Source organism: Sus scrofa, chromosome 6 (assembly GCF_054392235.1).
Source record: "Sus scrofa isolate SSC_HxYL_T2T_F1_AM1 chromosome 6, Sscrofa_HxYL_maternal_Yorkshire_Landrace_v2.0, whole genome shotgun sequence".
NCBI lineage: Eukaryota > Metazoa > Chordata > Mammalia > Artiodactyla > Suidae > Sus > Sus scrofa.
Window position 1 is genome coordinate 168,448,379 of NC_139388.1, and position 27,978 is coordinate 168,476,356.

The following is a 27,978-nucleotide window of genomic DNA, read 5'->3' on the forward strand; positions in this document are numbered from 1 at the left end:
CTGGGACGTCCAAGATCGAGGTGCCAGCCTAGTCGGTCCTATGAGGGCCTCTTGCTGGCTTGCAGACAAGACCGCTCACATGGCAGTGGTGCAGCGGGAAAGCCAAGGCACTAATCCCATCAGGAGGGCTCCAGCCTTGTGACCCAACCCCTCCAAAGGCCCCAGCTCCGAATACCGTCCCACCGGGGGTTAGGGTTTCAATACATGCAGTCCACAGCAGGTGGGGAGGTGACCACTGAGGGAAAGGTTCCACCTGCCCCTTCCCCAGAACACCTACGCAGCCCCTTTCGCTCCCTAGAAGTCTGCTGATGCTGGTGGGTAAACCTGGGCCGGGGCCTCCCCCACTCTGGGCTGAAATTCTTACCTTAAAATGCAGGGCAGGTGATGGATAACCCCTAAAGGCCATACCAGCTTTGCTCCTCCCTGTCTGGCATCTGCTGATCACTCCCCGAGCAAAACCTCTGTGCCTGGCCTGGGTGGCAGGACTATGGAGACACCACAGCCTGGCGGGGTGAGACGTCAGTTCTGTTGGATGCTGCTGTTGCTAGAGCAAAGGAGACGCACTGACCACTTAGGGATCAGAGAAGCCTTCCCAGAGGAGGGAGGTTTGGGCAGGGCCTGGAAGGATGAGTAGAAGTTTTCCAGCATCATAGAAAAAAAGAAGAATTTTTCTAGGGCACCGTATGTGTACACATCCGGTGTCTCGTTCGGCCTTGCAGACTCAGGATTCGGCAAATTGTGCTTTTGAATAGTAAAAGGTTGCGCTCTGGAAGACGCGTTAGATGTTACTCTCCTTTTCTGATTGAGATGATTGGAGCCCAGAGTGGGAAAGGGACTTTTCCAAGGTCACACAGCGGGGCACACGTGAGCAGATCCTGAAATCTAAGTCTCTGGCCGTGTTCCCACCAGGAGCGCTCACCCACCCCGTGTTCCTTTTGTAACCGCCATCTGGCCCGACCAACTGTCCCGTCCCTTGCAGCCACACGCAGGACACGTTTTAATGGGAGGCGACGGCCTGGGGGAGGGGCTGGGGAGTGGATGGGAGCGTTTAACCCCACAATGTTTTCATACTTGAGATCTGAAAACACGATTTCCCCAGCAAAGCAGCTTAGCGTTAAGCGGAAAATCGGCTTGGAAGGATGTGATATCATTTATAACAGTACATTAAATGCAAGCTGAGAACCTGATATATTTTAGGAACATTCAGCACACTCTAGACTAATAAACATTTTACAATATTATTGCACATGTTCATTTCACTTTGTACAAATAATCATTCCCTTCACATCTAATAAGTCTGTTTGACACATAAGTGGTCTTGGGCAAACACCTCGGAGGGTCTTGTTTTTCTGTGCATTGATCATTCATTTGCGTGGCCCGCCGGGACAGTGACGAATGCTTTGGAGGGTTTAAACCAACCAACATTATCTTGGTCTCCCGGCCTGTTATCGTAGAAATGCGAAATAATTTCATTTTGGCCCCAGAATGTATTGTTTTTCATGTATGAAAAATGCCTGTCCCGTCCCTGCCTGGAGAGGCATCAATCAGTTTAGAGCAATATTTGAAGGAGCCCCGGCCTGCAGGTCCTCCGTGAGCGCTTGAGGCCCCGGGTGACGGCCCGAGAGCACCACTTACTGGGAATTTCCAAACAAAGCTGCCACCAACACTGCATCAACCCAGAAGCCCCCTCTCTCTGCGAGGGAAGCGTCAGGCCTGCCCTCTGAGGCCCAGAGAACCGAAACTTGCTACCGACAGCCTTCTGCTTTCTCCTGCCTTCTCCTTCTTTCTTTCCAAGAGCTCTCTGGGCCTGGGCCTGCCACACTAGGAGCTCAGGGAACAGGGGTGACCCCAACATGGTTCTGGCAGCCAAGAACTTAGAATCAGGGCAGGGCCACCATGTAGGAAATGGAGAAACATGTCTCCTCTGGGGGGCTCAGCCACCTGACCCTGTCACATAGAGTTGATGCCTTTGCATGAATGGGGGGGGGGGCGGATAAAGCACTCTTTCCTCTGGGCAGAGGCAGCCCCCCATCACGGCACATCCCTCAGCTGGGTGTTCTTGTGCAGTGTACAACCTAAACAACTGTATATAAGGACACCGTGGTGAGTGGGGTGGAGGGCAGTGGGCAGCAGACATCCAGAAACAATGTTATGAATATACATCCAATAGAGAGGCAAGCTATTGGGAGTGGAGGCCCAGAGGGAAGCCATTGGCAGGGTAGAAGGCTTCATGTCGGAAGTGACCTTTGAGCTTGGCCTTGAAGAAAAAGTAGGAAGTGACAGGCAAAGAAGGGGCAATAACAGCCCCTACCCCTTGAATACAGCAACACAGCATGAGGCCAAGGAAACTGGCCATTTTGAGGGACTGAACAGAAGCAGCAAAAAAAAAAAAAAAAAAAAAAAAAAGAAGTAGGGAAGGCGAGGCAAGAGTGAATAAGTGTTTGTTGAGTGAATAAGTGGGTGTTTGCTGAGTGACTAAGTGGCTTGACGAAAGAATGGATGGACAGACAGATGGACAGGTAGATGGATGGAGAGGAGACAGAGATTGTGTTAAGGAGTCTGGTGTCTCTGGAACGACCTAGTAAGAAATGTACGCTTTATGCCACCAGCAGCGGGACTGAGGAGCTCCCAACGGCCCTTGAGGAGTGGGTGACACATTCAGAACTGCTTTCGGACAATCTCGCTGGCAAAAATCAACTGGGGAAAGTCAGTCTGGGCACTGAGGGGCATCTCCCTGGCGCTCAACTAGAATGACAATTGGGAGTCGCCCCGTGAAGAAAAGAGAAGGAAGAATAGGAACGTTTGTTAGGGGTCAGCGGCCCTCTAGGGCGAAGGGTGTACCCCTGGCGAGCCAGGGCAAAAGAGGCTCAGAAAAGGCGTCTGTCCGAGGTTACTGGTCTGTGAAGCATCTGGGTCGGTGCCATTCGCCTCTCTCCACGGTTCGTGCAGGCTGCCTGGTGTGACGGCCTGAAATCAAGCCTCTTCAGCCTTTTGCCCAAGGAACCCAGGCTTTGTGAGCACTCCCTCCCATCTGGATCCAGCTGCCAAACACAGGCCCCGTTGGCTCTGTGGGGCCTCTATTTGCAGCTCCTCCCTGCCTCTTACCCACTTTTTCCAGAAGAACCTGGAGCAGATTCACAGGTCCACAAGTCTGGACTGGGCTCTAGCTCTGAGCTCTCTCCTATCCCCCTCCACCACCCCCACCACACGTAGCTGACAAAACAGTGTGACCTGCTCTCCCCACCTCCCCACACCCACCCCCGGGTCTTTGCACCTGCTCTTCCTTCTGCATAACTCACTCCTTGTTGGTCTGGATAAGGACTTCTTCCCCTTCGAGGCTAGCGTCAGTGACTTTTCTTCCAGGAAGCTTTCTCTGACTCCCATGTCTAGGTTAGGGCCTCCTCTGTGCTTCCAGAGCTCCTGAATTTTCTCAAGATGGCACTTGGATGCTTCTATTTTTATGATCTATTTGCATCGTCTCTGTCTATCCTCTCGTAGATTGCTGGAGAGCAGGGAATATATTTGATTCATCTCCGAGTCCTCAGCTCCCAGCACAAGGCCTGCTCCAGAATAGAATCAGTGTTTTGGAAATATAGATAAGGGCTGGGTATGTGGATGGACGGATGGAGAAACAGCTTCTCTCCCTTAAGGGAAATAAAGTTTGGACTTGATTGCCCCACCTCCATGAAGAATCTCCTCACCTGGAAAAAAAAAAATCGATTTTAAAAGCCAAGGCTCTTGATGGCCCAGAATAGCTGAAGACAACAAATGATAGGTGCACAGATCTGCGACTCTTGACTCAGGGGAATTCACTGCGGGGAAGTCCAGGTGAGGCACATGATGATACAGGTCAGGGTGCGAAGAGAACCCCAGTTGGCAGCAATCGGGTCACAGGGAGTCCTGTGGACACATTTAGGAGGTTTGACCTTTATCGTGAGGCTGATGGGGAGCTGGGGGAGGGTTCTCTGGCATCGAAAGGCGTCATCCACCGCTCTTGCGTTCTCTACGTGAGAACAAGATTGAAGAATCAGGGGCTTTGACCTTAGGATTTTTCCTCCTTGCCTGTTCTGCAAAGGCTGATCAGAAAAAGAGAAGCTTCCCTGGACCTCAGGTCCCCAGTCTGTGGTAGAGATGAGTAGTGCCCGGCGCCTGGGACCAGCATCCAAGCCACCCCCAAATTACCCCCAAATCTCCATCTCACATTGTCCCCCAGCCCCTGTAGTTCTCTAGCCCCTCTAACTCCACGCAGACACGGACAGACATGCTGTGTCCACGAGGCCTGGGAAACATATGATCTTAGAAATAAATCTCAAGCCCTTCTTCTACTCGCTCCAGCCTCCAGGCAGGACAGAGAGATGTCCGCTAGTGGGTACCACATGCCAGAAGACCAATCATATACGCCCTTTCTAAGTATTTACTGAATACCTATGGATCAATCAGGATGTGATCAGAGAAGCAGAACCACCGGATGAGACACAGAATGGAGGATTTATTATAAGGATTTGATCTGATGCCGTTGTGGAAATGGTTAAATATGCTGTGTGCTTCATGTCTGCTCCTGAACCTGAGGTCCACAGGGCAGGCATTGAGGAAAGGGAGATAATGGCAAGGGGAAGAAAAAAAAAAAAAAAGGCAAACTGGAACTGCAAGGATTCTTACCACTCTAAGGCTCTAATTCCCAGGACGAAGTGTTCTGCGGGAGCAGCTGTACCGTTTGCTGTGAAGCGGCACACAGAGCGGGCCAGGATGCGGGGATGCTGAAAGGGGAGGTGGGGTAAGAGCTGGAGGGGCTGGCGTGCGGCCCCACGCCAACAAGCTGAGGCAGCAGAGAAGCGACAAAGAGCGTGACCTCAGGTCCATCACTGTCCTTCCCAGTGGACATGGCTGCTGCCTCCGCTCCACATTCCGGAGGTCAGGCAAAAGATTTGCACCCGCAGCTCCTGCTAACCTAGACCTACGCAGGGAAGGGAATTCTGGGAAACAGGGTTCCTGCTTAGCTGTGCTGGCAGGATAGAAATCACAGAACCTGCTGGGGGCCTGGCAGGGAATGAGTCAGTGCAGACCCAGCAGAGAGAAATCAGGGTCCCCGCCACCACGGAGCTTAGTCTCGTGACAAGACAATATTTAAAACCCCACAGTCTGATCGACGCTACAAGGGCGCACTTAGTCACTGACAGTGTACGACGGAGGAGCAGTGCATGAGTTCGTGTTTCATTCATGCCCAAAGCAAGGGTGGGTGACACAGATGAACGTTTCTCTCTGATTTTCCTGCCCAGGCTGATAGGACGGATCCTGCCCAGCCAGGGACCCAGGTTCCTTCCGTCTGGTTGCTATACCACGTGTGGCTTCATCCTCCTGCTCTCACTTCCTGATCCCAGACATCTGCTGGCTGGTGCTACGGCTACTGAGTCACAAGTCCAGCCACCAGAGGGGGGGAAGGCGTGGGGGACACATGCCCAGCCCTTTCAGGGTACCTCCTGGTAGGTCCCCCTGTAACGGCAGTTGACTGACCAGAGCTTGACTGTAAAGCCATACTAGCTGCCAAGCGGACTGGAAAATGCAGTCTGCTCTAGCTGGCCACACGCACAACTAAACACTGGAGGGTCTATTATTTGGATACAGGGAGAAAGCGGGTGCTGTGGGTCAATCCGCAATCTCTACCTCAGGTAACATGCAGCCGTGGTCAATCGCTCAGATCCTGGCGTCAACCGTGAATTCCATCACTAGCTCTGCCACTTGCTGTGTGACACTGAACAAAGCAATGACCTTCTGTGTGTGTCCATTTCTAGACACATACGACCCCCATCACCGCAGCAAGTCACTAGCTGAAGCACCTGTCATGGATTGTTCCTCTTAATCCCCGCTATGGGCCTCTGAGCGAAGTCGTAACATTGTCCCCATTTTACAGATGAGGAAACGGAGGCTCAGAGAACTGAAAGAACTTGCCTGAGGGTATGTTCATTCATAAGACATACTTAGTGGGCGCCTGCTCAGTGCCAGGCTCTGTGCTGGACTCTGTAGGTACAGGGAGAAGTCAGAGTGGTCCCAGCTCGACCAGCGCTCCCAGTTGGGGACAGGGGGGAGCCGGGCCTGTTCCCTGTACTCCCCTGATGGCCGCCATGGCACACGTGCAAGGGTTTGGGGGCAGCTATATGGAAAGGATAACAAAATATTTGTTTTGCGTCTTCCCAGAGCTCCCAGCCTGGGCCCACGATCGTTTCAGAGCACCTTCCAAACCTAATCTCGGCACAAGCTGCTCACAGAGGGGCTGGCTGGAGCCAGAAGTCAGTCAGGCAGTCTCTTAACAGCATCTCTTGGTCAGACGTAGACCAGCACCCTGGAGACAGGCTTAGTGACAACAAGCCAACAGACACCTGTCAGGACATGTGGTCGCAAAGCACTTTCACATCCGCTATTAGTTTTTGTTTGTTTGTTTGTTTGTCTTTTTGCCATTTCTAGGGCCCCACCTGCAGCACATGGAGGTTCCCAGGCTAGGGGTCGAATCGGAGCTGTAGCCGCCAGCCTACACCACAGCCACAGCAACGCCAGATCCGAGCCGCGTCTGCGACCTACACCACGGCTCCCGGCAACACCGGATCCCTAACCCACTGAGCCAGGCCAGGGATTGAACCCGCAACCTCATGGTTCCCAGTCGATTTGTTAACCACTGAGCCACGACGGGAACTCCAACTTTCACCTTCACTGTTGTATAAGGCGTGCCTTCTGTAGATGAGGAAACTGAAGTCGCTTGCCCAAGATGACACAGACGTATTCTAGAAAGTAAAGCCAGTAGCATGGGAATGCCTGGTTCACGTAAGAAATGGCACACAGTGGCTGTGGCACTGGCTGGGCAAGGAGGTGTGCACAGAGGCCATTAAAGAGTTTGGTTTCTTCCAGTCGGCAGCAGAGACCGACCTTGGGTGGAGGGTGCCCAGTGGGAACCTGCAGTGGGGGCTGCAGGAAAAAGCAATTAAAATACTTGAGCCCCACTTCTTGGGCAGCACCTCAGTGGACGGGCTCGAGCGCCCCCAGTCACAGCCCTCGATGTGACCGTCTAGGGCCAGACGGCCCCTCCGTGACTGTGAGAAGACGGGTGCGACGTGAGCCCTCCCACTCCCCCGGCCTCAGTGTGCAAAGGCCAGCCACACCACGCTCTGCACACACTAGCCCTTGTTCTCCACCAGGCCTGCCACCCAGCCTAGAGCCAGCGCTTTGCCAGGAGGTACCAGGGGACAGGAGGAGGGAGCCAGACAGAGCTGGCGCTCCAATCCCAGCCCTGGCATTCCCACCTCTGGAAAGGTTAACAGCAAGGACCTCTCGGGGCGGCTGTGACAAGTCAATGAGACCAAAAAGTGCCAAGCAGAGTGCCAGGCACAGGAAATGCCCTCTGTAAATGGGGGTTCCCTCCTCTCCCCCTTGCTGTGCCCAGGAGAAAAGCCTCGAATGGGCACTATTCAATAGTAGAGAGTGCCAGGTTGGAGATCAGCCCCCTCAGTGATGCCACAGTGGTGGAAGCCAGAGAAAAGGGACTGTTCCAAGCTCATAAAGGGTGATGCGGGTCCAGCCAGGCCAAACACTCAGGTCCTCCGACACCCACTCAGGGGACCCCACCCCCCCCCCCCGCCCTGACCATGAATGCTGGCAAGCGGTGGGGAGTTGTGGGGGACTGAGTACTTGGAGCTGGGACCTACAAAGTGGGGGGCAGGGTCTCAGTTTGTCCCCGACGAACATTCCGGAAAGCTCCCCAGCCACATCCCCGTCACATCTGTACCTCCCGTTGCTTTGAGGAGCGGCTGCGTTAGTTGGGATTTCTGACAGTCGCGCCCTCCCCAGGTCCCCACCCCTTTCCTGTTTGGCCCGTGAATTGGAAAGGGCTATAAACCGGCAAGCGGGCTCCTACCCGAGGGCGGGCCTGTCAGCCAGCCAAGGAAAGGTAGGACCCAGGGGACCCCCGCCCCCACCCTCCCCACGCAGCCCAGCTGAGGAGCTTGGAAAGATAGGATTTGTTTGTTTTTTTGGATCTGGCTCAGGATCTGGCTGAGGCCGGGCCCTTTGGGGAAAAGCAACTTTTAAATAAATGCTTCAAGATTGTGCAAACATTTCAGTAGTATTGGAGGCCTGGCGTTCTGGGTCAGGGAGGGAAAAAAAATACCCGTCAATCATTCTAGAGATGAAAACCTGATAGCGGCGTGGTTAGCGAGGACTGGGGCTTGGGTCGGACCAGCTACCCTTCAGCCCTCTCTCCCCAGATCATTTGCACGTTCATCCACAGAGCGGCCTATCTGACAAGCCCCGAGAAGCAAGCAGCTCACGGTATGATGTGTGGGTGATGCCTGCCGAAAGGACAGGACTCAGAGGCACACAGAACGGGATTTGAGCCCTGGCTCTGCAGCTCACTAACTCTGTAGTCTTGGGTAGGTCACTCGGCTTGACTGAGCCTCAGTTTTCTCGTTGCTAAATGGGGTGATAATCTCAATCTCATCAAAATGCTGTGAGACTGGAATAAAATACAGATTGCAACAGCAAGTCTGACCCAAAGCCAGAGCCCAGGAATCAATCCTGAAAATATCATGAGCTGCCACTTATCAAGAGTTCTCTTGCTTTTTTTTTTTTTCCCCCTTCTTAGGGCCATAACCATAGCATACAGAAGTTCCCAGGCTAGGGGTCAAATCAGAGTTGCAGCTGCTGGCCACAGCCACAGCCACAGCACATCCAAATCGAGTCTGCAACCTACACCTCAGATCACGGCAGCGCTGGATCCTTAACCCACTGAGTGAGACCAGGGATTGAACCTGCATCCCCCTGGATCCTAGCTGGGTTCGTAACCCACTGAGCCACAACCAGAACTTCAAGTGTTTTCTGTAAGTAGAGACTCACAGACATGTTCATTCGTCCTCAAAATATGCCCGCCTGGGCAGGCATCCACAAGCATATCCTCTGCATCCATTCCCACCCAGCCCTCTCTTGACCAAGAGCGGGGCTCAATCCCTGACCTCAGGAGCTCATGGTCTTGACACAAAGAAGCTCAGAGCTGACAGATGGCGAGCCGGGCCCAAGAAATGTGTGCACGGCCTGGAACAGGCAGAGAGAGATGGTCCTGAGCGGAGGAACCAGCCAGCTCCTGAGCAGAGGGAAGATGTGATCCAGGTTTTGAAGGATGCATAAAAAATGCCCAGAGGCAGGCATGAGGGAAAAGCAATCCAGATGGAGAGACTGGCTCAGGCAAAGGCTCCGAGGCAAGCCTTAGATACAGAAAGTTAGGACGAGGGTAAAAAAGTCAGGCGGATGTCAAAGTGTAAAGAATTCCAAACGGAGAGGGGCCAGCTTGGTTCCTGGGACCAGGGAAGGTCTTCGCCTGCTCCCTGGGTCTCCTCCCAGCAGCCCTGGGACTAAGGCTCTGGCCCCATCGCTCGATCTCTTGTCTGTATATCCCCATCAGCTCCTCCCGACCTGCCTCAAAGCCTCCTTCCCCGAGGTGAGACAGTTTGGAGGTCAACCTGCTCCACCGACACTGGGTACCATTATTTCGCACGTGCACCCACAGAGACACACGCATCCATGTATATGCATGTGCATACACACACACACACATGCACAGGTTCGGGGATCAGAGAGACATGGCTTCAAACCCCAGCTTGCCATGTGCTGCTGCAGAACCCTGAGCAAGGCATGCATCTATTGCATATAAAATGCCAGTGCGATGCCCGGCACAGTCCAGTTGTCACCCACACGTGGACAAACTCAAACTATTTTTACTTTGAGAAGAAACTACCACCCAACAGGGTTAACTCATGAGACTCTGCGGCCCAGGGTTCAGCCCCTATCCCCTCATCCTACCTATGTGGAAACGGAGGCTCAGAGGAGGAGGAGAGGGTAACCAGCTTGGAAGAGGGGAAAGGAGCACTTGCAGAGGAGTCCGGGAAAGCCCAGCCACGGGGCTGAGCCTTGCTTGGAGAAGGAGCAGGCCTCCAAAAGCAGGGCCAGGTGGGAGGGGCACATCCAGCAGAGGGAAGGGCTTGAGCAAGTTCAAGCCCAGATGTTGCGGATGAACTTGGAGAAAGACAAGTCACCTGGTGTGGCAGAGTCTGTGCTGGAGTGTGGCAGAGACGGAGCTGGGAAGGGTCTCTGCACGGGAGACCCCGGGGCGTGTTTGGGAAGCTGGCTGTGGGGAACCCCAAAGGGCAGCCGCGCTGGGTCAGCAGTTTAGGAAGACTCTACGGGGCTAGAAATAAGACTTTGGGCTTGACCCAGGGCCGTGCCAGGAGCGGTGGGGAGACGTGGGTGGATGGGAGAGACACTGAGGCGATACAGCAAGACTCCTCATAAAGCATGTACTTTCTAGAGGAGAAAAGACAGATGGAGACGGAGTGGACATGGAAGCAGCAGACACTTTAGATGATTTTAAACCTGATTGACTACAGCACAAACAGCCCCCTTTAACGCAAAGGACTGTAGCTGAGGGGTTTTCAGCAGAGAAGAGTACTCAGAACAGAGGGGGCTTTGCCAGGCCCGGCCCCTCCCCGCCAGCTGCTGCCCCCACCACATCCCATCCCCATAAGCCTGCCCACCCTCCTCTCCACCCCAGAGAGGAAGGCAAGGCCACTCCAGGCAAGGAGGCCCGCGGGGACAGGATGGAGGGGAACCCCCAGCCCCCGTGGCGGGGAGGGGGAGACAAATCATAGGGCAGGGGCCCCACTTTCCTCCAATTTTATCTCCTTCTCCCTTTCTTCCTGTCTCCCCTGGCTCCATGCCCAGGGCTGCCCCCAGCCTCTCTACCACGGGCCTTGGAGCCAGTCCCTCCCTCTCTGACCCTCAGTCTTCTCCTCTAGAAAAGGGGGGTCATAGTGCTTAGCAAGCAAGGCTGCTGAAATTGCTGGCAGGTGCCAGGCCCAAAGGGGCTGCTCCAAGGGCCTCAGCTCCTTCCTCAACAAACGATTCCATTTCTTTCCCACGCGCCCTTTCCAGTCTACCAACGTCTTGTATTCGTTTCAGCGCAACACCACGGGGAGAGGAGGGTTATGGGGCACAAGGCGCACCCACTGACCGGCCGGGGCAATCGGGATGTCAGCCCGGGCCCCCAGGACTCGCCAGCCTACCTCTCCCGGAATCGGCCTCCTTCTGCCGCAGCCCGCCGCTGCCTCCGCCTTCCCGGGCTTCCGCCCGGCCCCCAGCCCCACGGGCCCGTCCCCCCCGCCCCCGCCCCGCGCCCCCTCCCCTCCCCTCCCTCCTCGGCGCCGCCCCCTCCTCCTCGTCGTCCTCGGAGCCCAAATACGCGACACCTGGAGCAGTCGCGGCCGCCCCGCGGCCTGGGCCTCATTACGGGGCCGGCCCTTATCGCGGCGTGCATCACATTATTTCATTTCAAAGAATCCGCAGAGAAGCCCGGCCCGGCCGACAACAGAAAGTAAAAACACAGCTGACTCCCATTAGGGCCCTCTCACAGGCTCCGCGTGAGGTAATGAAATATGGAAGCGGTGAGATATGTAATGCTTTATTAAGCGGTCTCAGCTACAACGGCGTGCATGCCAATTACGCCTGCAGGCTACCGCCCGCCCCCGGCCGCCGGACCACCCAGCGCGCGCCCGGCCCGCGCCCCGGCCGCCCGCTCGCGGGGAGGGAGGGAGGGAGGGATGGAGGGAGGGAGGGATGGAGGGAGGGGGGAGCAGAGGCCCGGGGGAGGGGGGGGGGGAGAAGAGGGCTACCCGGGCAGGGGAGGCCCAGCGGCCGGTGCCCTGCGCCATCCCTGGGCAGCGGCGAGGAGCAGAGCATCGGTGGGGCCCCTGAGGGAGCCAGGCCTCTGCCCCCCACCGGACCAGCCCGGCCCTGGGAACCTCGCGGGGACCTCCGCCAAGGGCCGGGGCTCACATGCCTAGACGCCTGGAAAGGGAAGGGCCAAAACGAAAGCTGCCAGCGGGAAAGACCCTCCAGAGGGTCACGGAGATGAATCCGGGGCAAGCAAGATGGGAAGGAAGCCAGCCCTCCTGTTTCCTAAACCAGATAGGTTCCATGTCTACCAAACTGCTTTTTCTTTTCCCTCTAATGAGGTCTAAATGGCAAAGTTCCGGCATCTTTGGATGAGAAACATGTTCTTTTTTTTACATCTGACTCTAACATCCCTGAAATCCTCTGCCCTTCCTAATTGGCCCCATATTTTCCAACCTTTGCACCGTGGTCTGACCCTGCCACTACTGTAAATAGGCTCTCTAGCCTCCCTGAGACTCAGTTTCCTCATCTGTGTAATGGGAACGACAGTCCCCATCCCCTTAGGCTGTGGCACAGATGAAACAAGAAAATGCACAGTGTGTCTGTCGCCCAGTCTGCAGTGACACCTGCAGTACCCAGGACTGCAATGAATGTGGCCTGTCAGTCATCCAGCAGATGGTTCCCGGGGACCCACCTAGTGCCGGGGAATGTATGCACTGAAGTGCTTGCATGGAACAGGCAAGCAAGGTGATGGGACCCCCTTCAGGAAGCCCTGGTAAAGGTTCAGCTGCAGAGAGGGAAGTGAAAATTACGGGGTCATAGGGAATTGGGGATTATCTGGGGATTTGCATTATCCATTCCAGGAGTTCTCAGCTTTTTTCTACCTCAGTACAAACAAAGCAATGGTTCACCGCCTCAGGAGGGTCCAGAGTGAGGGGCTACAGCAGGTATAACCCAGGCTGCAGGGCGTGGTGCACACTGGGGGCCCCACGTCTGTTCCTGAAGCCCAAGCAATTATTGCAAAAGGCATGGAGCTGCAGAGCAGTATTTTGGAGAGGTCACCTGGAATTCCTCCTGAGATTCTTAAAAAGGAATATCATTGGCAAACATAGGTTCTCTCATTGGTTCTTAGCAGCAAATTCCCTGTGAATCCAGCAAGCAGATTCCCAAGTTAAGATCTGATGGATGGAGTTTGCTCTCATTTGGCCCCACCCTCTGCAAAACCGCCCCCCCCCATCTTAGCTGCCTGGTGCTCCCCTGCCACCTGCCTTGCAGGAGAGAGAGAAGGGAGGGGGGAGAGACACAGATGGGGAGAGGGAGAGAGAGAACACTGACAAATGTGTATGCAGGATTACCTCATGCCAGACACTAGCCTAAGTTTTTTGTATACACATAGTATAATGCATACTGTAGATATTATAGATAATAGTGAAATCTTAGAAATATGATAAAATAATGTTTATTTAATCTTTGCAGAAACTCCTTAAGATCAACATTAGCATATTTCAGATGAGAAAACTGCACCCCAGAGACGTGAACCCATTTGTTGAGAAGGTCAACAGCTAGGAAGTGGCACCAGGCAACCTGGACTCCACAAGGAGACGGCGGAGATGCGGGCACCTTACAGGGTGTGATTAATGGCACTAATATTTCTACAAAAGCCTAGGCGCTGCTGTTGCACACTCACTTCTTTCACCACTATTGTGAGGTTTCGTGCCTCATTTTACAGCCGAGGAACCTGAACCCAGAGGCAAAGGCTCTTGTCCACGTCTACTCAGCAGGTCAGTACAATACAGAGCTGTAGTTAGAACCTAGGGCTAACCACCAACTCGGTGTTCCCTCACTCTTCCAAACCACCTCCTAGACTCCTCACCCCCAGGAAAGAGCATTTTAAGATGACCAAAAGAAGGGGAGTTCCCCTTGTGGCTCGGCAGGTTAAGGACCCGACGCTGTCTCTGTGAGGATGCGGGTTCGATCCCTGGCCTCGCTTAGTAGGTTAAGGATCTGACGTTGCCTCAAGCTGCAGCACAGATCACAGACGCAGCTCGGATTCTGTGATGCTGTGGCTGTGGCGGAGGCCCGCAGCTGCAGCTTCCTTTCAACCCCTAGCCTGGGAACTTCCATATGCCGCAAGGGCGGCCCTACAAAGAAGAAAAAAAATCAAAAGAAGGTATAATAATGCCTAAATGGCAAAGCTCAGACATTACTGTGCAGATGAGAAACGTTCTCTTGTTTACGTCTGACTTTCTAACATCCCTTAAGTGTACCCCGACAACTGACCCCGCAGAGGTCAGGGAATATAAGCGGATGCGGAGGAAACGCAAGTAAAATACTCATGGTCCCTGCCCTGGAAGCGCTCACGGTCTGGCAGGAAAAGGGCACCTGAACCAATAATAAGAGTGTAAAGCCGCGATGGACGTGCCTGGTACCCACAGAGAATCACGGAGACCTGCCCAGAGAGTCAGGATGGATCTCACCCAACCTGACGTTTGCGCAGTCTTCGAGGTGAGGAAAAGGAGGTACGCTGGCGAGAAAGAACGGAGAATCCTGCCCACGAACAGCATGGAGCACTGGGCAGCCAGAGCTTCAGGGCCCACGGAGCAGGACAGGCGTTCACTAGAGTGATAGGAGGGCACGGAAGTCTTGGTAAGCTAAATTATCTAAATCAGTGGGAAGGCAGGGTACCCCTTCATCCCTTGGTAACTGCTTTTCTTTTAAATCTTGTTCCCAATACAGTTTCTCCCCATTATTTATACTCTCAGAACAGAAAGGTCCAGACCTCTGTTTTCATCATACGTCTCACACACACACACACACACACACACACCCCCGTATAGCTGAGGCTCTGAGAAGTCCTTTACATCAGATGGAAAAAAAACAGGACTTGTATTTATTGAGCACTTAGTACGTGCCAGGTACTGTACTAAGCACTTCATGTACTTTTGTCGTGCTTGGGACTCAGAAATGCCCCACGAGGAGTTCCTGTCGTGGCTCAATGGTTAATGAACCTGACTAGCATCCATGAGGACGCGGGTTCAATCCCTGGCTTTCCTCAGGGGGTTAAGGATCCTGCATTGCTGTGAGCTGTGGTGTAGTTCACTGATGTGGCTCAGATGCCGAGTTGCTGTGGCTGTGGTGGAGGCCAGCAGCTACAGCTCTAATTCAACCCCTAACCTGGGAACCTCCATATGCCGTGAGTGTGGCCCTAAAAAAAAAAGAGAGAAAAAAAATGCCCCAAGAAATAATTTCCTAAAACGTTCTGAGTTCTTTCACATTTCATGTTTTTGGATATGCTGTTTCTTCTGTCCCGTAACAGTCCTCTGTTTTTACCTGATGCTCTCTGTAGGCTTCAGACTAAATCAAAGGCTCTAGGGAAGACAGCCCACAATACAGTGGTTCAAACAGAACAGAAGTTCGTGTCTCTTCGTGCAGTGGTTTGGAGATAGGCATGTGACCCCGGGTGAACGGGACAGCTGTGCTCTCCAAGGTCGTCCAGGGACCCGGGTTCCTTCTGTTTTGTTGCTCTGCCATCCCTCCACGGCCAGAACTCGTCTGCACATACCACGTCCTCATTCCAGCCATGGGAAGCAACTTCACTGGGAAGGGTACGTCTCTTATTAAAAGGAAGAGGGGAAAAACAGAATTGGGAAAACAAGCAACACACTCTGCCGTCCCTCCTTGCCCTTTATCATCCAGCTTGTGTGTTGCCTCCTCTGCGAAGCCTTCCTGGATCCCTTCCCAAGAAGAATTCATTGCCCCCCAACCCTGATGCTTCTACAGCCCCTTATTCTTTGCTTTTTTTTGGTCTTTTTGCCTTTTCTTGAGCCGCTCCCGCAGCATATGGAGGTTCCCAGGCCAGGGGTCCAATCGGAGCTGTAGCCACCAGCCTACACCAGAGCCACAGCAACTTGAGATCCAAGCCGCGTCTGCGACCTACACCACAGCTCACAGCAATGCCAGATCTTTAACCCACTGAGCAAGGGCAGGGATCAAACCCACAACCACATGGTTCCTAGTCTGATTCGTTAACCACTGCGCCACGACGGGAACTCCTTCTTTGCTGTTTTATACTTCTCAGTCCACAGGCCTGACCCCTTCCCCATAAATAATAAGCACTGTGAACACAGCCCTTGCTATGTCCTAGGCACTGTGCCAGCAAGTTTTAAGCATTAAGTCATTTAATCTTCCCACAGCCCTGGGGATTCCCTCCTCTGTGGAATGGGCACAATAATGCTACCGACCACACGGGGGTTGCTGTGAGGATGAAAAGAACTGGCCTTGAGATGGGTACTGAGTACATGCTCAATAAACAGTAGCCTCGACTGCTGTGTAAGTCCAGATTGATACCTGCGCCAAGGTAAGGGCTTAGCCCAGGTATCAGTTATGCTCCCTGCCCTGGGCAGCTCACAGCTGAGCTGTGAACATTAACCACGTGGCAGGGTGTGTGGGCAGCTGGAGGTACACGGTCCGAGGGGTCTTGGTAAGTTGAGAAGCGTTCTAAAAAATAAAATGCCTAAAAGTCCTGAAAGACACTACTTTATCCCCTTCCCCTCAAGTGAGAAAGCTAACTTGCCCAAGGCCACACAGCTACTAAGTGCCAGAACCAGGATTCAAACCAGATTTATTTTATTGGGTGAGGGAGGCAGGGACGGACCAGTTAAGTGCATGAACCTTTTTTAATCATTCTTTTTTTTTTTTTTTTTGTCTTTGTTGTCTTTGTTATTGTTGCTATTTTCTTGGGCTGCTCCCGCGGCATATGGAGGTTCCCAGGCTAGGGGTTGAATCGGAGCTGTAGCCACCGGCCTACGCCAGAGCCACAGCAACGCAGGATCCGAGCCGAGTCTGCAACCTACACCACAGCTCACGGCAACACCGGATCATTAACCCACTGAGCAAGGGCAGGGACCGAACCCGCAACCTCATGGTTCCTAGTCGGATTCGTTAACCACTGCGCCACAACGGGAACTCCTGCATGAACCTTTGACACTTGATAGACCCCATGGGGAAAGTTCAGATACTCAGGCCGTTCAAGACACTACCAGTCCTGGTGGCAGCAATGAGTATTGCAGGCATAGCATCTCATTCCTTCAAATGAGGCAAAAGCATCCCAAGCAGCAATTTTGAATTGTTTTAATACACTAGATATAATCAGGACTTTTTAAAGACATTCATTTTTTTCTCTCTTATCAATAAGTGATCTCAGGTCATTTCCATTGTTTTTATCCACCAGCATTTCCTAGATTTGTTCTTCTTTACACTTTATAATTTCTGAAATCAGAATGTGTGTTATCATCATGGGTCCGCTTCCAAGAGGAGGAGCACGTTGTCAGGTCGTTGTCATGTTTATGCAGTGTCACTTCAGTGTGTGATTTACAATGACAATAACAGGGTTATAAACTAAATGTGGATCCCTAGTTACCGCTTTAAATGTCTTCAAAACGATGGCATGGTGATATGGAAAAAAAAAAAGTTACTGTTTATGCAAGAAATGGCCTGCCACCCACCAGCCAGTGAAGTTACTGGCAGCAAAAAATTGCCCAGTCTTCACAAATAAATCAGAGAATTTTCTGAGTGGTGTGAGGTGGGTCTGACAAATTGATCCATCAAGTCTCATAATGGAGACACTAAACACCTACCTGTCAAAAGCTTCCAGCGAACTTTCAAGAAAAGCTGTTTAACTTCCAGCAATATGCAGTGCAGTTCACGGGGAGAGTGGAGGGGCACTGCGTGTTTATCCAAAGCAGAAATCCACACAAAACACCGTTAGTCTTCAGTATGTCTTGAGATCACACTGTCAGTCTTAAAAAACTTAAGTTCACTGACATGAGATGCGTAAAAGCAGCATCACCACGACGTTCTGATCGGTTGATGACCTACAGCATATCGTGTAGACGGTTGTCCACTGTGCACTCAAACACCGACTGTGATCCTAAAAAACAAAGAGAGCAGTTGCAGGAGCAATTGTGTGCTCTCAGTTATTTCTCTTGATTATGTAACTGTGATACAGCCACTCTCCCCCGCCCCGAGTAGACTAATCGGGCATCTTACATGGAACAGTGCCTTGGTATCAAGATGCTCCTTACAGAAGAGGCATGAAGCGTCTCGCCTGTTCCGACATTCTCTTCCAGCATTACCTTCTCCCACCATGACTTAAGAGTAATACTGTCAGCACTAGCAATGGTGGGTTCACACATGCTTTAGCATTTCCAGAGTCCTCCGTGTATTTGCTCAGGTCATCCTCACGCCTGCTCCATAAGGCAGTCCTTTTTTATTGATGGGCGATGGAGCTCAGAGAGCCGACCTGCCCTAGCGAGGGCACACAGCACAGCTAACCTCTCCTCCCGCCTCCTTCAGCCACCGCTCTGCCCACTTCCTATCTCTCTCCCTTCAGCCCTTCTCTGTCTCATCTCTCTCCAAGCTTCTCTGTCTCCCTGTCTCTGTTCCTCTCCACCCGTCTTAGAGTTGATTTTCCCATCGGTCCCTCTTTTTTTCTTTATTCCCATCTCTCTCTGTCTTACGCCTCAATATCTCTCCAATTGTCTTTTTATCATTTTCCCTCTATTTTTACCTTATTGCCTCTCTCTTCTCCCTCCTTCTCTTTCCCCTTCCTTCTCTTTCCTCACCTCCCCTGGTTTCTTAGAGCCTGAGATGACAGTTCTCTCCTGCTGGCCAGCATCTCCCTCCTCTAAGGAAGAAGGGGACGGAGCAGAGGGTAGCAATGAGAAGGCACCTTGGCCTTTGTCGCCCCCTAGAGTCTGTTCATTTTGCCCAAACTTCCTGCCCCAGACAGACAGACTGATTCCCTCCAGCCCCAACCAGCAGTCCCAGAACAGGGGTGCCTGGGGAGAACCCAGCCAGGACCCGTCTCCACATATTCTGCCTGTGTGTGTGTCTGAAAAGACCGAGGTAAATGGAAAGTTCTGGGCATCTTGACAGCGAAAGTAAAACCAATGCCAAGCTTGGAATTACTCGACCTGGGCTGGATCCTGGCCCTACCAGTTACCAGCTTCATGACTCAGGCCACCACCTTGTCTTTCTGAACCTGCATTCCTCGCCCACAAGGCCATGGTGGTGAAAACACCTGCCCCATCACGGGCGCTCAGGAAGTGTTGATTTAGACGCAGAGTCTCAGAAAAAGGAGGCTGCTCAAGAGTGAGGAAGCGGAGACGGGAGGGTGTTGAGGGCAGGAGCCTCCAGTTCTGCGATGGCAAAAAAGCAGCCCCAAGTTCTTCCCCAGCCTTCAGAAGATGGGGTCTGTCTCCTCACCCCCGGAATATGATGAGTTGGGTGAAGGATTTGCTTTCGCCAGTGGCTGTTGGCAAAGATGATGCAAGCAGAGGCTTACAAAGCACTTACGCATTGGGGCTTGGCCCATCTTGCTGCACTGGGAAGCCTGAGACGGCCCCCATGTGAAGACTCCCAGGCTGTCAGCCAGCCCCCCACCCACCATCTCTGCCACATGATCAGATGAGTGGTTCCGTTATTTACTGGTGCATGACAAGCTACCCCCAAAGAAGCTTAAAGTCATCTTATCTTGCTCCACTTCTGAGGGTCAGGAGCCTGGGGGCTGGCAAGCAGGGAAACCGAGTCAACACCAGCCACACCCTGCCTCCTGCAGAGCCCCATGGTGCAGCTCCAGCTCTATGGGCACACAGGTGAGCCTGCTTCCCTCCCAGAAAACCAAGCATCAGAAACCAGAGGGTCCTCAGCCATGACTAAACAGGTGGGGAAGATGACCCAACGTCACACCACAAACCTGCAGCAGCCACAGATTTCAAGCTGCCCCTCCTGCTCCCTGCCCTGGGCTTGTTTTGTTACAATCTATATCGTGCACATTGCAGCCTTGGTGACACTTCTGTTCCAAACTGAATGTGTTTTAAAATACTGCCCTTTGGGGACTCTGAGATCAGCCCAGGGCAATAAGAAAAAACCAGCAAGAAGAGGAACAAGAGAGGTGACTTTATTAAGCTGGTTACTTCTCCCTAGCGCCCTCCCCTCCGGCCCCTTGTCCCCACCCTGGGCAACCCAGGATTCCTGCCTCTCCAGTGACCAGAACTCACTGAGGCGCCCCAACGCTGCTCCCAAGAGGCACACATCGGTCAGAGAAAATCCAGATCGGAACCTAGACTCTTAGCATCTCAGGACTGGAAGGAAACTTCCCCTGGACTGCGCTCTCTCCTGTATAAGTGGCCGTTCAACCTCTGCTTCCCTGCTTTCAGAAACCGGAACTTCCCGCGTCCTGAACTGGTTGGAAAGAATTGGTTGAAAAGCGCTTTGGAGACAGGTCTGCCTCCACTCAAGTCTCTGCGATAGGCAGCTCCGCCACCTTTGATAAGTCATTGGACTTCTCTCCTCCTCGAACTTCTCTGCCAAATGGGAATAAAGCCTCCTGAGCAGGGTTGTTGTGAGAAGTGAGTTTACCCAGAAAATAATGAGTTCATGACAATTTTTATTACAGGCAGCAGGTGAGAACGGGATGGAATCTGGGGGTCCTGCCTCCGACAGTGACTGCTTCCCTCCTGAGCCCCTCCTATCCCCACACCCCCAACAGTCAGGGATGCAAGCGGTTAGGGTCTCCTGAGGTCCCCCCCCCCCCGCGCCACCAACCAAGGAAGTCAGATTCCCTCACCTCGGGGATGCAGGAAGGCACCGGGCCACAGGGTGTCAGAAAGTGAGGGGGGCTCTCCAATGGATGTGCGGGGCCTGAAATACCCAAGGATGAAGGAAGAAAAAAGAGGATGAGGAGTGCAAAGGGGAGGAGAGGAGAGAGCAAATGTGCGCGTGGAGGTGATGGGGAAGGGTCCGCACGGAGTCAGTCCTGTTGGCGTGGCTGAGACGCCCGGGTGCAGGGGAAGGGGAGTGAGGAGCTACCTCCTCTACTCTGGGGGGTCTTTCTCCAGCATCCAGTTACGCTGCATCTCTGGAGGGTGGAGGACGGGCAGGCGGGCGGCAGAAGCTGGCAAGGCTGAGCTTGTGAAATCAGACCAGGAGGCAGGGGAGCCCCACTCCACCTGCTCATCACCTGCCACGAAGCAAAACCAATTTGCAAGCAAATCCCTGAGGGAGACGAGTGGCCAGGGAGCAAGGGACAGGAAATGGGACCTCATTCCACCCTCCCCGTCATGGATGTCCTACAATATACATACAAACGGCCATAAGAGCGTTTTGACTGGGTCGCTGCTTCTGCAGTTTCTTTTAGTGTCTTTCAAAACAGCTTGGACCTTTCCCCGGGCTTTCGAGAAGCTCATGGTCTCCCAGGGGTCCTCCACACCCTCCCTCCGGGCCCATCCTGAGCCCCGCGGGAGCCCCCCAGCCTTGGCCTCGAGGAGAGGGAACCTTGGCTGGAGTTATCAGCCCCAGGCCACTGCTGGTGGCTTTTCCCAATCCCTACGCACACCTTTGTAAACAGTCCCTTTGAAAAACTCACCTCCTAACCGAGGATAGGCAAATGCATAGAGACCAAAATTGGACAGGGAGTTGCCAGGGCTGGGGGAGGGGGATGGACGGGGCTTCTGTGTTTACCGGGTGCAGAGATGCAGTTGGGAAGATGAAAAAGTTCTGGAGATGGATGGATGGTGAGGGGTGAATTTACTAAATGTCATTGAACCAGATGCTTTAAAATGGTGCAAATGCTAAATTTTATATATATTTTATTACAGTTTAAAAAAAAAATCTCTCGCCCCCGTAAACCAGCCCGAGGGGGCACCTCTTGCCTCTGAACACCTGCCCACACCCAGCGCTGTTTTCTCCAGCGGGTCCAAAGCTCCGGACCCTGGACTTCTCCTCCCACAGGGGTTCCTGGGGGCCGACCCTCAAGGTGGCGCAGGGGGCTGAGTCCCCCCGTGAGGCCCTCACTGAACGCCATCAGAGACCACTTTAACTGAGCTGAGGAAAACGGAGGGTGCGTGCTTCTGGGGGCCCCCACACCCGGCCAAGGCTCCACCCGGACCCTAGCTGCACACCTGCTGCTGGCCAGTGTCTCCTGTTCTCGGCTGTTTCACAGACTGGCTCCGGCTCCTCACACAATCAGCAGCCAAGCGACAGGTCCTCACTCTGCCAACTGTGTGACCTTAGGCCAGTCTGGCCCCTCTCTGGGCCGCGGTCTCCCTTGCGGACAAGAAGGGAGATAACCAGTCGTGTTCAGATTTTCCTGTTAACCCTCAGAATCCTGTCTTCAAATAAAACCTTAGAAAGGAGCCCAACATAAAAGTAAAATAAGATCAGGGCTGACTGGGCTGAGGGGAGCGTGAGAGCCCATCCTGCTCGCCCATATTCTGAGGAACCCCGGGGTTCCACGGAGCACAGTTTGACGACCACTGTTCTGGCTGGTCCTCTGGCCGTGCATGCGGGGGCAGGGCTGGGGGGGGGGGACTGCCAAAAGAATGATGGGACCACTGGGGACAATGCACACCCCCTTCTCTCTCCCCCTTGGCCTCGGTTCTCTTTCCCCCCGCCCCCAAGGAGCAGAGGGAGCCCAGACCCAGGCCTGCAGGTCCCAACTGTGCAAGACTCACCCCCTCCTCACGGTGCCAGAAATGCTCTAGAGGACAAGAAATTGCTGAGCCTTTGTGCCCCACACCCCCTTGATGGGAAGCTTGCAGTTCCCTGGCCAGCCAGCCTGTTGCCTCTGAGCACAAGCAGAGGGCCTGAGCTGGAGCCAAGAATAATATTGTGTCAGTGAGTCTATTATGAAAATAATGGAATAAAAGAAGCCACCCTCCATAAGGGATGTGCAGCTTCCCTCGGATCTGCCACGGCCTGACAGGAGCTGAGGTGGCCCTTCCAGGACCGGCATTCAGCCAAGAGCTTTCTCTAGTCATTAGAAACAGGCTTTATCACTGGGCATCGGTTGGCACAGCCTGGCTTCTCCCCCGCCCGCCCCGCTCAGCTCGGGCATGTGGGGCGATGGCCACGGCCCCCCTTGCTCCTCCTGTAACCCCTGAGCTGAAGGCAAAAGCAAAACCTGGTCTCAGCGAATGTTTTCTGGGTGCCTAAGAGTATCGCCTCGTTTGACCCTCTTGGCGACACGCTGAGCTAGGTACCCGAGGATTGTGCCCATTTTAACCTGAAAACAACCGAGGTGCAGAGACGCACTGGCTCGCCGTGAGGAGCAGGGAGTGGACATTCGTGTGCTTGGCTCCCGAGTGTCTGAACCGGTACCGGGTCGGCTCCCGGAAACGGGGAGCAGGTCCTCCCCCGCCTCTGTCTTTGCCTCGAGATTCCCGTCACCACCCTCCTTGGTGCCCTGTCTCGTCCGTTCAAAGGGAACCCCTTTAAGCCTCCCTCAGCCCCCATCCCATTTATCATGTACCCCCTGCGTGGGGGACACATCGGCGACCCCACTTAGCCCAGATCTCGGGCACGAGACCTCACCTGCAGACTCCTGCCTGGGTCTCTGCTGAGGCAGGGGCCAGAGCAAGTCCTTAGGCCTCCGAAGAGTGGAGGATCAAGCTAAGGACCACTGACGCCAGTGTCCCCGATGCCATGGGGCTCTCCAAGCAGCTGGAGGTGACCACGCGTTTCTGCTTGGCCATGGGTCCCCTCCCATGGGTACAGGGCAAAGAGGCCTGGCTGGGAGTCAGGACAAGGGAGTTCTGGTCCCAGCTCTGCCCTGGGCATGCTCGTGCCCATGACCTTGGCAAGTCACTCCCCGTCCCTTGGCCTCAGTTCCACCTTCTGACAAATGATTGTAAAAATCCCATTGTACCTTCCAAGGCTTTTAAGGAGGCTGGAGTGGGAGGTCAAGCAGTGCCATGGGTGGGCCCTTCTGTTTGCTCCTGTACCTCTTGGCGCAGATGGACAGACAGTCCTGTGTCCCCCAGACACTGACCTGCTCCCTCGGAGGTTGGAGGGAAGATGTGAGGCTTGAGTGGGTGATGCCTGGTCCAGCAGCCCCTCCCATCCAGAAGCTCATTCTATGTCTTCATTATCCAATGTCAAGGGGACTTCCCGTGTGACTCACATTATCCAATGCCAAAGGCTTTGCTTGTATTATCTCAATAAATCCTCAAAACTAGCTGTGAGGTCTGTATTGCTAATACACATTCTATAGCTGGAGAAACTAGGGTTAGAGAGGATTAACTAACTTGGCCAATTATTCCTCCTCTGTTCGGTTGACCACCCATTCACCCACCTACCGCCCTATTCATCTCTATCATTCATTCATAATCTCACGTATCCATTGAGTTGGTCAGCAGACATTCTCGGGTGCATGATTCTGTGCGGGGCCCCCCGAGTTGGGTCAGCAAGCCTCCAGTCTCAGGGAGCTCACAGTCCAGTGAAACACGCACTTAAATTTGAAACCCCAGCTCTGAGCCGCAGAGTCCCATGGTCAAAGCCCTGGGTCACCGTCCCGACTCCACCCTTAGATACCGTCTCTGGGTGCCCCCATCCCCTCTTCTCATTTCCTCCGTACAGGCCAGCTTCTGCCGCCAGGTCCAGAGACTCTAAAGGACACGGGGACTGAGGCTTCTTCTCCTCCCCCACCATCATCCCACCATCATCTCCTTCCTTCTTCATCACTGTCACATCCGAAGCCATGAAGCCGAGACTCCGCGGGAGCTCTTGTGAAGTACTGTCCACGCTCGGCTACCCACTTAATGTGGCGCAGTGGACTGAACTGTGTCGCCCTCCCACCCCCCAGCCCCGCCACCAAACTCGTATGCTGAAGCCCTAACTCCCAATGCGATTATATTTGGAGATGGGACTTTGAAGGAGGTAATTAAGGGTTCATGATGTCGGAAGGGCAGCGCTCGAATCTGATAAAACTGATGCTCTAAGGAAAGGCCGTGGGAGGACACAGCAAGCAGAGGCCCATCTTCAAGCCAAGGGAAGAGGTCTCACCACACACCAACCCTGTTGACCCCTTGCTCTCAGACCTCCAGCCTCTAGAGCTGCGAAAACACATTTCTGATGTTTAAGTCACCAGTATGTGGCATTTTATTACAACCCAAGCAGACTAGCACATGCACTATCCCCATTCATCTTCACAGCCATCCCTTTTTACAGAGGCGGAATGTAAAGTTCAGAGAGGGTAGACCAGTTGCCGAGGCTACAGTTAGAAAGTGGCAGAATCAGGACTCATACTGTGGCCAGACAAACACCAAAACTGCTACTATAAGCTATGGTGTCCCATCTCCCTCAGTGTTCTAGCACCAGCAAAGGGCCTGGCAGCGTAGGAGCTTCATGGAGGATGGATGGATGGATGGATGGATGGATGGACTGATTAATGCATGGATGGGTGGTTGGCCATCATCCTGACACTTGAAAATGTCTTTTCTGGCAGTTGACTTTTTTTTTTGCTTTTTAGGGTCACACCCATGACATATGGAAGTTCGCAGGCTAGGAGTCGGATTGGAGCTACAGATGCTGGCCCCGCCCATGCCACAGCCACAGCCACATCAGATCTGAGCTGCGTCAGCCACCTACACCACAGCTCATGACAACAATGGATCCTTAACCCACTGATCGAGGCCAGGGATCGAACCCATGTCCTCATGGATACCAGTCAGGTTCGTTACTGCTGAGCCACAATGGGAACTCCCTCTAGGAGGTCTCTTGTGGTGCAGCAGGTTAAGGATCCGGCACTGTCACTGCAGCAGCTCAGGTCACTGCTGTAGCATGGGTTCAGTCCCTAGCCCAGGAACATTCACATGCCTGGGCACAGCCAAAAAAACAAAGCTGTCTTTTCTCTCCCAGGCCCTTTAAAGATATTGGCCCAATACCCACCATGTAGTCTTGGGGAAGGGCCATAGTGCTCAGCCCTTCAGGACCTCAGGAGGTAACATCCAAACCAAAAAGAGAAGTTAGGGGAAGCTGAGTGGAGAGGGAGGGGAGAGTGTTCCAGGCAGAGCGTGAGTGGGAGCAAGGCTGGGAGGCAAGAGAGGAAGGAGAGCCCCCAGCCAGGGGCAGAGATGGGAGGAGCTGGCAGGGGGTGGAGAGGAAATCAGGGACCTGCAAACCCTGGAGTCACAGAGCCAGAGACTCGAACAACTTTGAGAGCTGGCCCAGGCTGCTGGTCCCAAATTCTGACCAGAAGGCAGCCGACAGCCCATCTGTGGCTCTGGAGAGATTAGAGGCACATGGGCTGTAATGAGAACTGTAAAAGGACCTATAATCCCGGTGGACAGACAGGTACCTAAGGATGGGATGAGGAAGAGGTAGCCTCACAGAAATGGCCATCATCTTCCAGCCACTCCTGTGGGCCAACTATTCCACATCCCTGAGAATCAGGGGACTTCGTGCCTACTTTACACTCGGGGAAATTGGAAACTGAGGTTTGGAGGGATTAAGCCACATATAAAACACCTGGCTGGTAGGTGGTGAGTCTGAGAGTTGGCCCCAACCCACGTGACCTCAAAGCTTGGGCTCTTATGCATACGTCATGCACATTTGAATGAGCTTGGAAACTGTAACTCAGCTTCCCACTATTGGTCAGAAGACAGGGCAACTGGGGACCCATGCCCACTACACACGGTGCCCCGTCGGTCGGCACTGGGGGAAGAAATGGCCTCTCGACGGCATCCCTGGCCCTGCCACAACTCCCGTCTATTCCTGTCATCTCCAGAGGCCTCTACCTTGGGAATTCTTCCAGGAGACACCACAGGATCCTCCTCCAGAGAGGTGGCGAGGGCTTGTCCCTGAAAGCAGAGGCAAGTGCCTTGGCACAAGCTTGGAGACACGACTAGTGGAGTTTCTTCCTGAGCTGCCCTGAGAATCTCATTCATTCTGCCACCCAGGGACCCACCCCCAATGCCAAGCCTCCCTTGCCAGCAGTGGCTTATGGCTTTTCCAGCTGTGGCCCATAGCTCCCAATTTTTAGCATCCAGGGCCTCCACTCCAGCTGGAGGCGCCTCTCTATGGCTCCTGTAGGGTCCCTCCTCCCACCTGGCGCTGCCTCTGACTTCTCCTCTTAACCCATTTTCAAGGGAGAGCCAAGCCATCTTTCAGGAAGCTGTCCTGATGGATCAGGAACAAGAGACCAGAAACACCCTGGACACTCAACATATGAGCCCATCAGATGTTGGGATCCTTGAATTATTCTATCTTAATGGCCTCAAATTATTCTCCCTTCGTGGCCTCATAGTCCCTCAATTAACCCAAGTTTCCCTGGGCGCTTTCTTTGGGGGACAGCTCAGGAAAAAGGGCAGGAGTCTTGCCTTTGAACAGCGGCCAGACAGTTGGGGCAGAGGTAGAGGTAAAAAAGTAAAAGGCAGCGTGAGCAACAGCCAGGTCTTTGAAGGTGAGTGACCTTTAGGAAACAGTATCAGTGTGGGTGGTGACGCCAGTCAGACGCAGGTGTAAATCTCTTCTCTAGAACCTTCTGGGTATGTGACCTCAGGCTAACTTTACCTCGCAGCGTCTCAATTTCCTTATCTATCCAAAAGGAATATTGTGAGAATGAACTAAGAGACTGCTGGTGTGTAGTGTGGTGATTACAATTAATAATATTATATTGTATGTTGGAAAGTGGCTGAGAGAACAGATCTTAAAAAGTTCTCATCACCGAAAAAAGAAGGTTTATAACTGTGTGTGTCACTGTGTGGTGATCCTTGTTATCTAGACTCATTATGGGGATGGTTTTGCAATATATACATTTATCAAATAATTATGTTGTACACACGAAATTACTATAAAGGCATACATCAATTATATCTCAGTAAAAAAAGGGAAAAAAGGAAATTAGCAGTGAAAGGAATTATAGTTAACTATGATGTAAACATTAAAAGATAAGAGGATATTATGACACATTTTTACACAAAAAGATAAAGATGTGGATGAAAGGAGCAAATCACAGTTTGCCAAACCCGACTCAGAAAAACCTGTCGAGGTAACTCTATAGTCATGACATGTTTTAAATCTGTAATTTCCAAATTCTCTTTCACGAGAAGAATATCGAGACCCAGAGTTTTTAACTGAAAGAAAAAGTAATTCCAATCTTACCCAGCTGTTTCAAAATAGAGAGAGACTAGTCCCAGCTTATCCCATGAGGCTCTCTTTATAAACCTGATATCGAAACCTGAAAAGAACAGCATGAGAAAAAGGATAATCACAGGCCAATGTAACATACAGGAAAAAATTCTAAACAATATTAAAAAGTGGAATGCAGAAAATGTATAAAAAGGATAATCCATTATGAGCAAGTTGGATCTATCTTAGTTATGCCAAGATGACCTGACATACAAAAATACTTAATGTAATTTGCCATATAAACTGATTAAAGGAGAAAAATGGCAAGCTCATCTCATTAGCTGCAGCAAAGGTATCTGATAAAAG

At 52.9% G+C, this 27,978-nt stretch overlaps 1 protein-coding gene and 2 long non-coding RNA genes across 13 annotated transcripts in view; 1 reads left to right on the forward strand and 2 right to left on the reverse strand.

Moving 5' to 3' along the window:
- The window catches only part of LOC146402985 (uncharacterized), a 74,553-nt gene extending 63,403 nt beyond the window's left edge, over positions 1-11,150 (reverse strand). For 2 of the 3 annotated variants that reach the window (XR_014805193.1, XR_014805194.1), the window contains exons 1-2: positions 11,097-11,150; positions 3,275-3,701 (exon numbers count right to left, since the gene is read on the reverse strand). This is a non-coding gene — a long non-coding RNA (uncharacterized LOC146402985). Of the gene's footprint in view, positions 1-1,169; positions 2,968-3,274; positions 3,702-11,096 lie in introns of those variants that run through there. The other variant, XR_014805195.1, reaches the window with a different exon arrangement.
- Positions 11,151-11,241: 91 nt separating this feature from the next.
- Positions 11,242-20,101, forward strand: LOC106507666 (uncharacterized). Of its 7 annotated transcripts, none has more exons than XR_014805189.1 (5): positions 11,242-11,455; positions 13,180-13,484; positions 13,966-14,349; positions 15,050-15,308; positions 16,934-20,101. It is a non-coding gene; the product is annotated as an uncharacterized LOC106507666 (long non-coding RNA). The 7 variants fall into 7 exon arrangements; XR_014805190.1 differs by having other exon boundaries at positions 18,344-20,101; XR_014805188.1 differs by having other exon boundaries at positions 13,966-14,208; positions 16,466-20,101.
- Positions 13,145-27,978, reverse strand: part of LOC146402986 (uncharacterized) — an 80,024-nt gene continuing 65,190 nt past the window's right edge. The window contains exons 5-10 of one of the 3 annotated variants that reach the window (XM_084959086.1): positions 27,646-27,721; positions 23,411-23,533; positions 21,666-21,810; positions 17,340-17,632; positions 15,034-15,316; positions 13,145-14,319 (exon numbers count right to left, since the gene is read on the reverse strand). In XM_084959086.1, the coding sequence (XP_084815212.1) occupies positions 27,701-27,721 (21 nt within the window). In that variant the 3' untranslated portion in view covers positions 13,145-14,319; positions 15,034-15,316; positions 17,340-17,632; ... (1 more) ...; positions 23,411-23,533; positions 27,646-27,700. Of the gene's footprint in view, positions 14,320-15,033; positions 15,317-16,816; positions 17,633-20,574; positions 20,726-21,665; positions 22,061-23,410; positions 23,534-25,551; positions 27,722-27,978 lie in introns of those variants that run through there. The other 2 variants (XM_084959085.1, XM_084959087.1) reach the window with 2 other exon arrangements.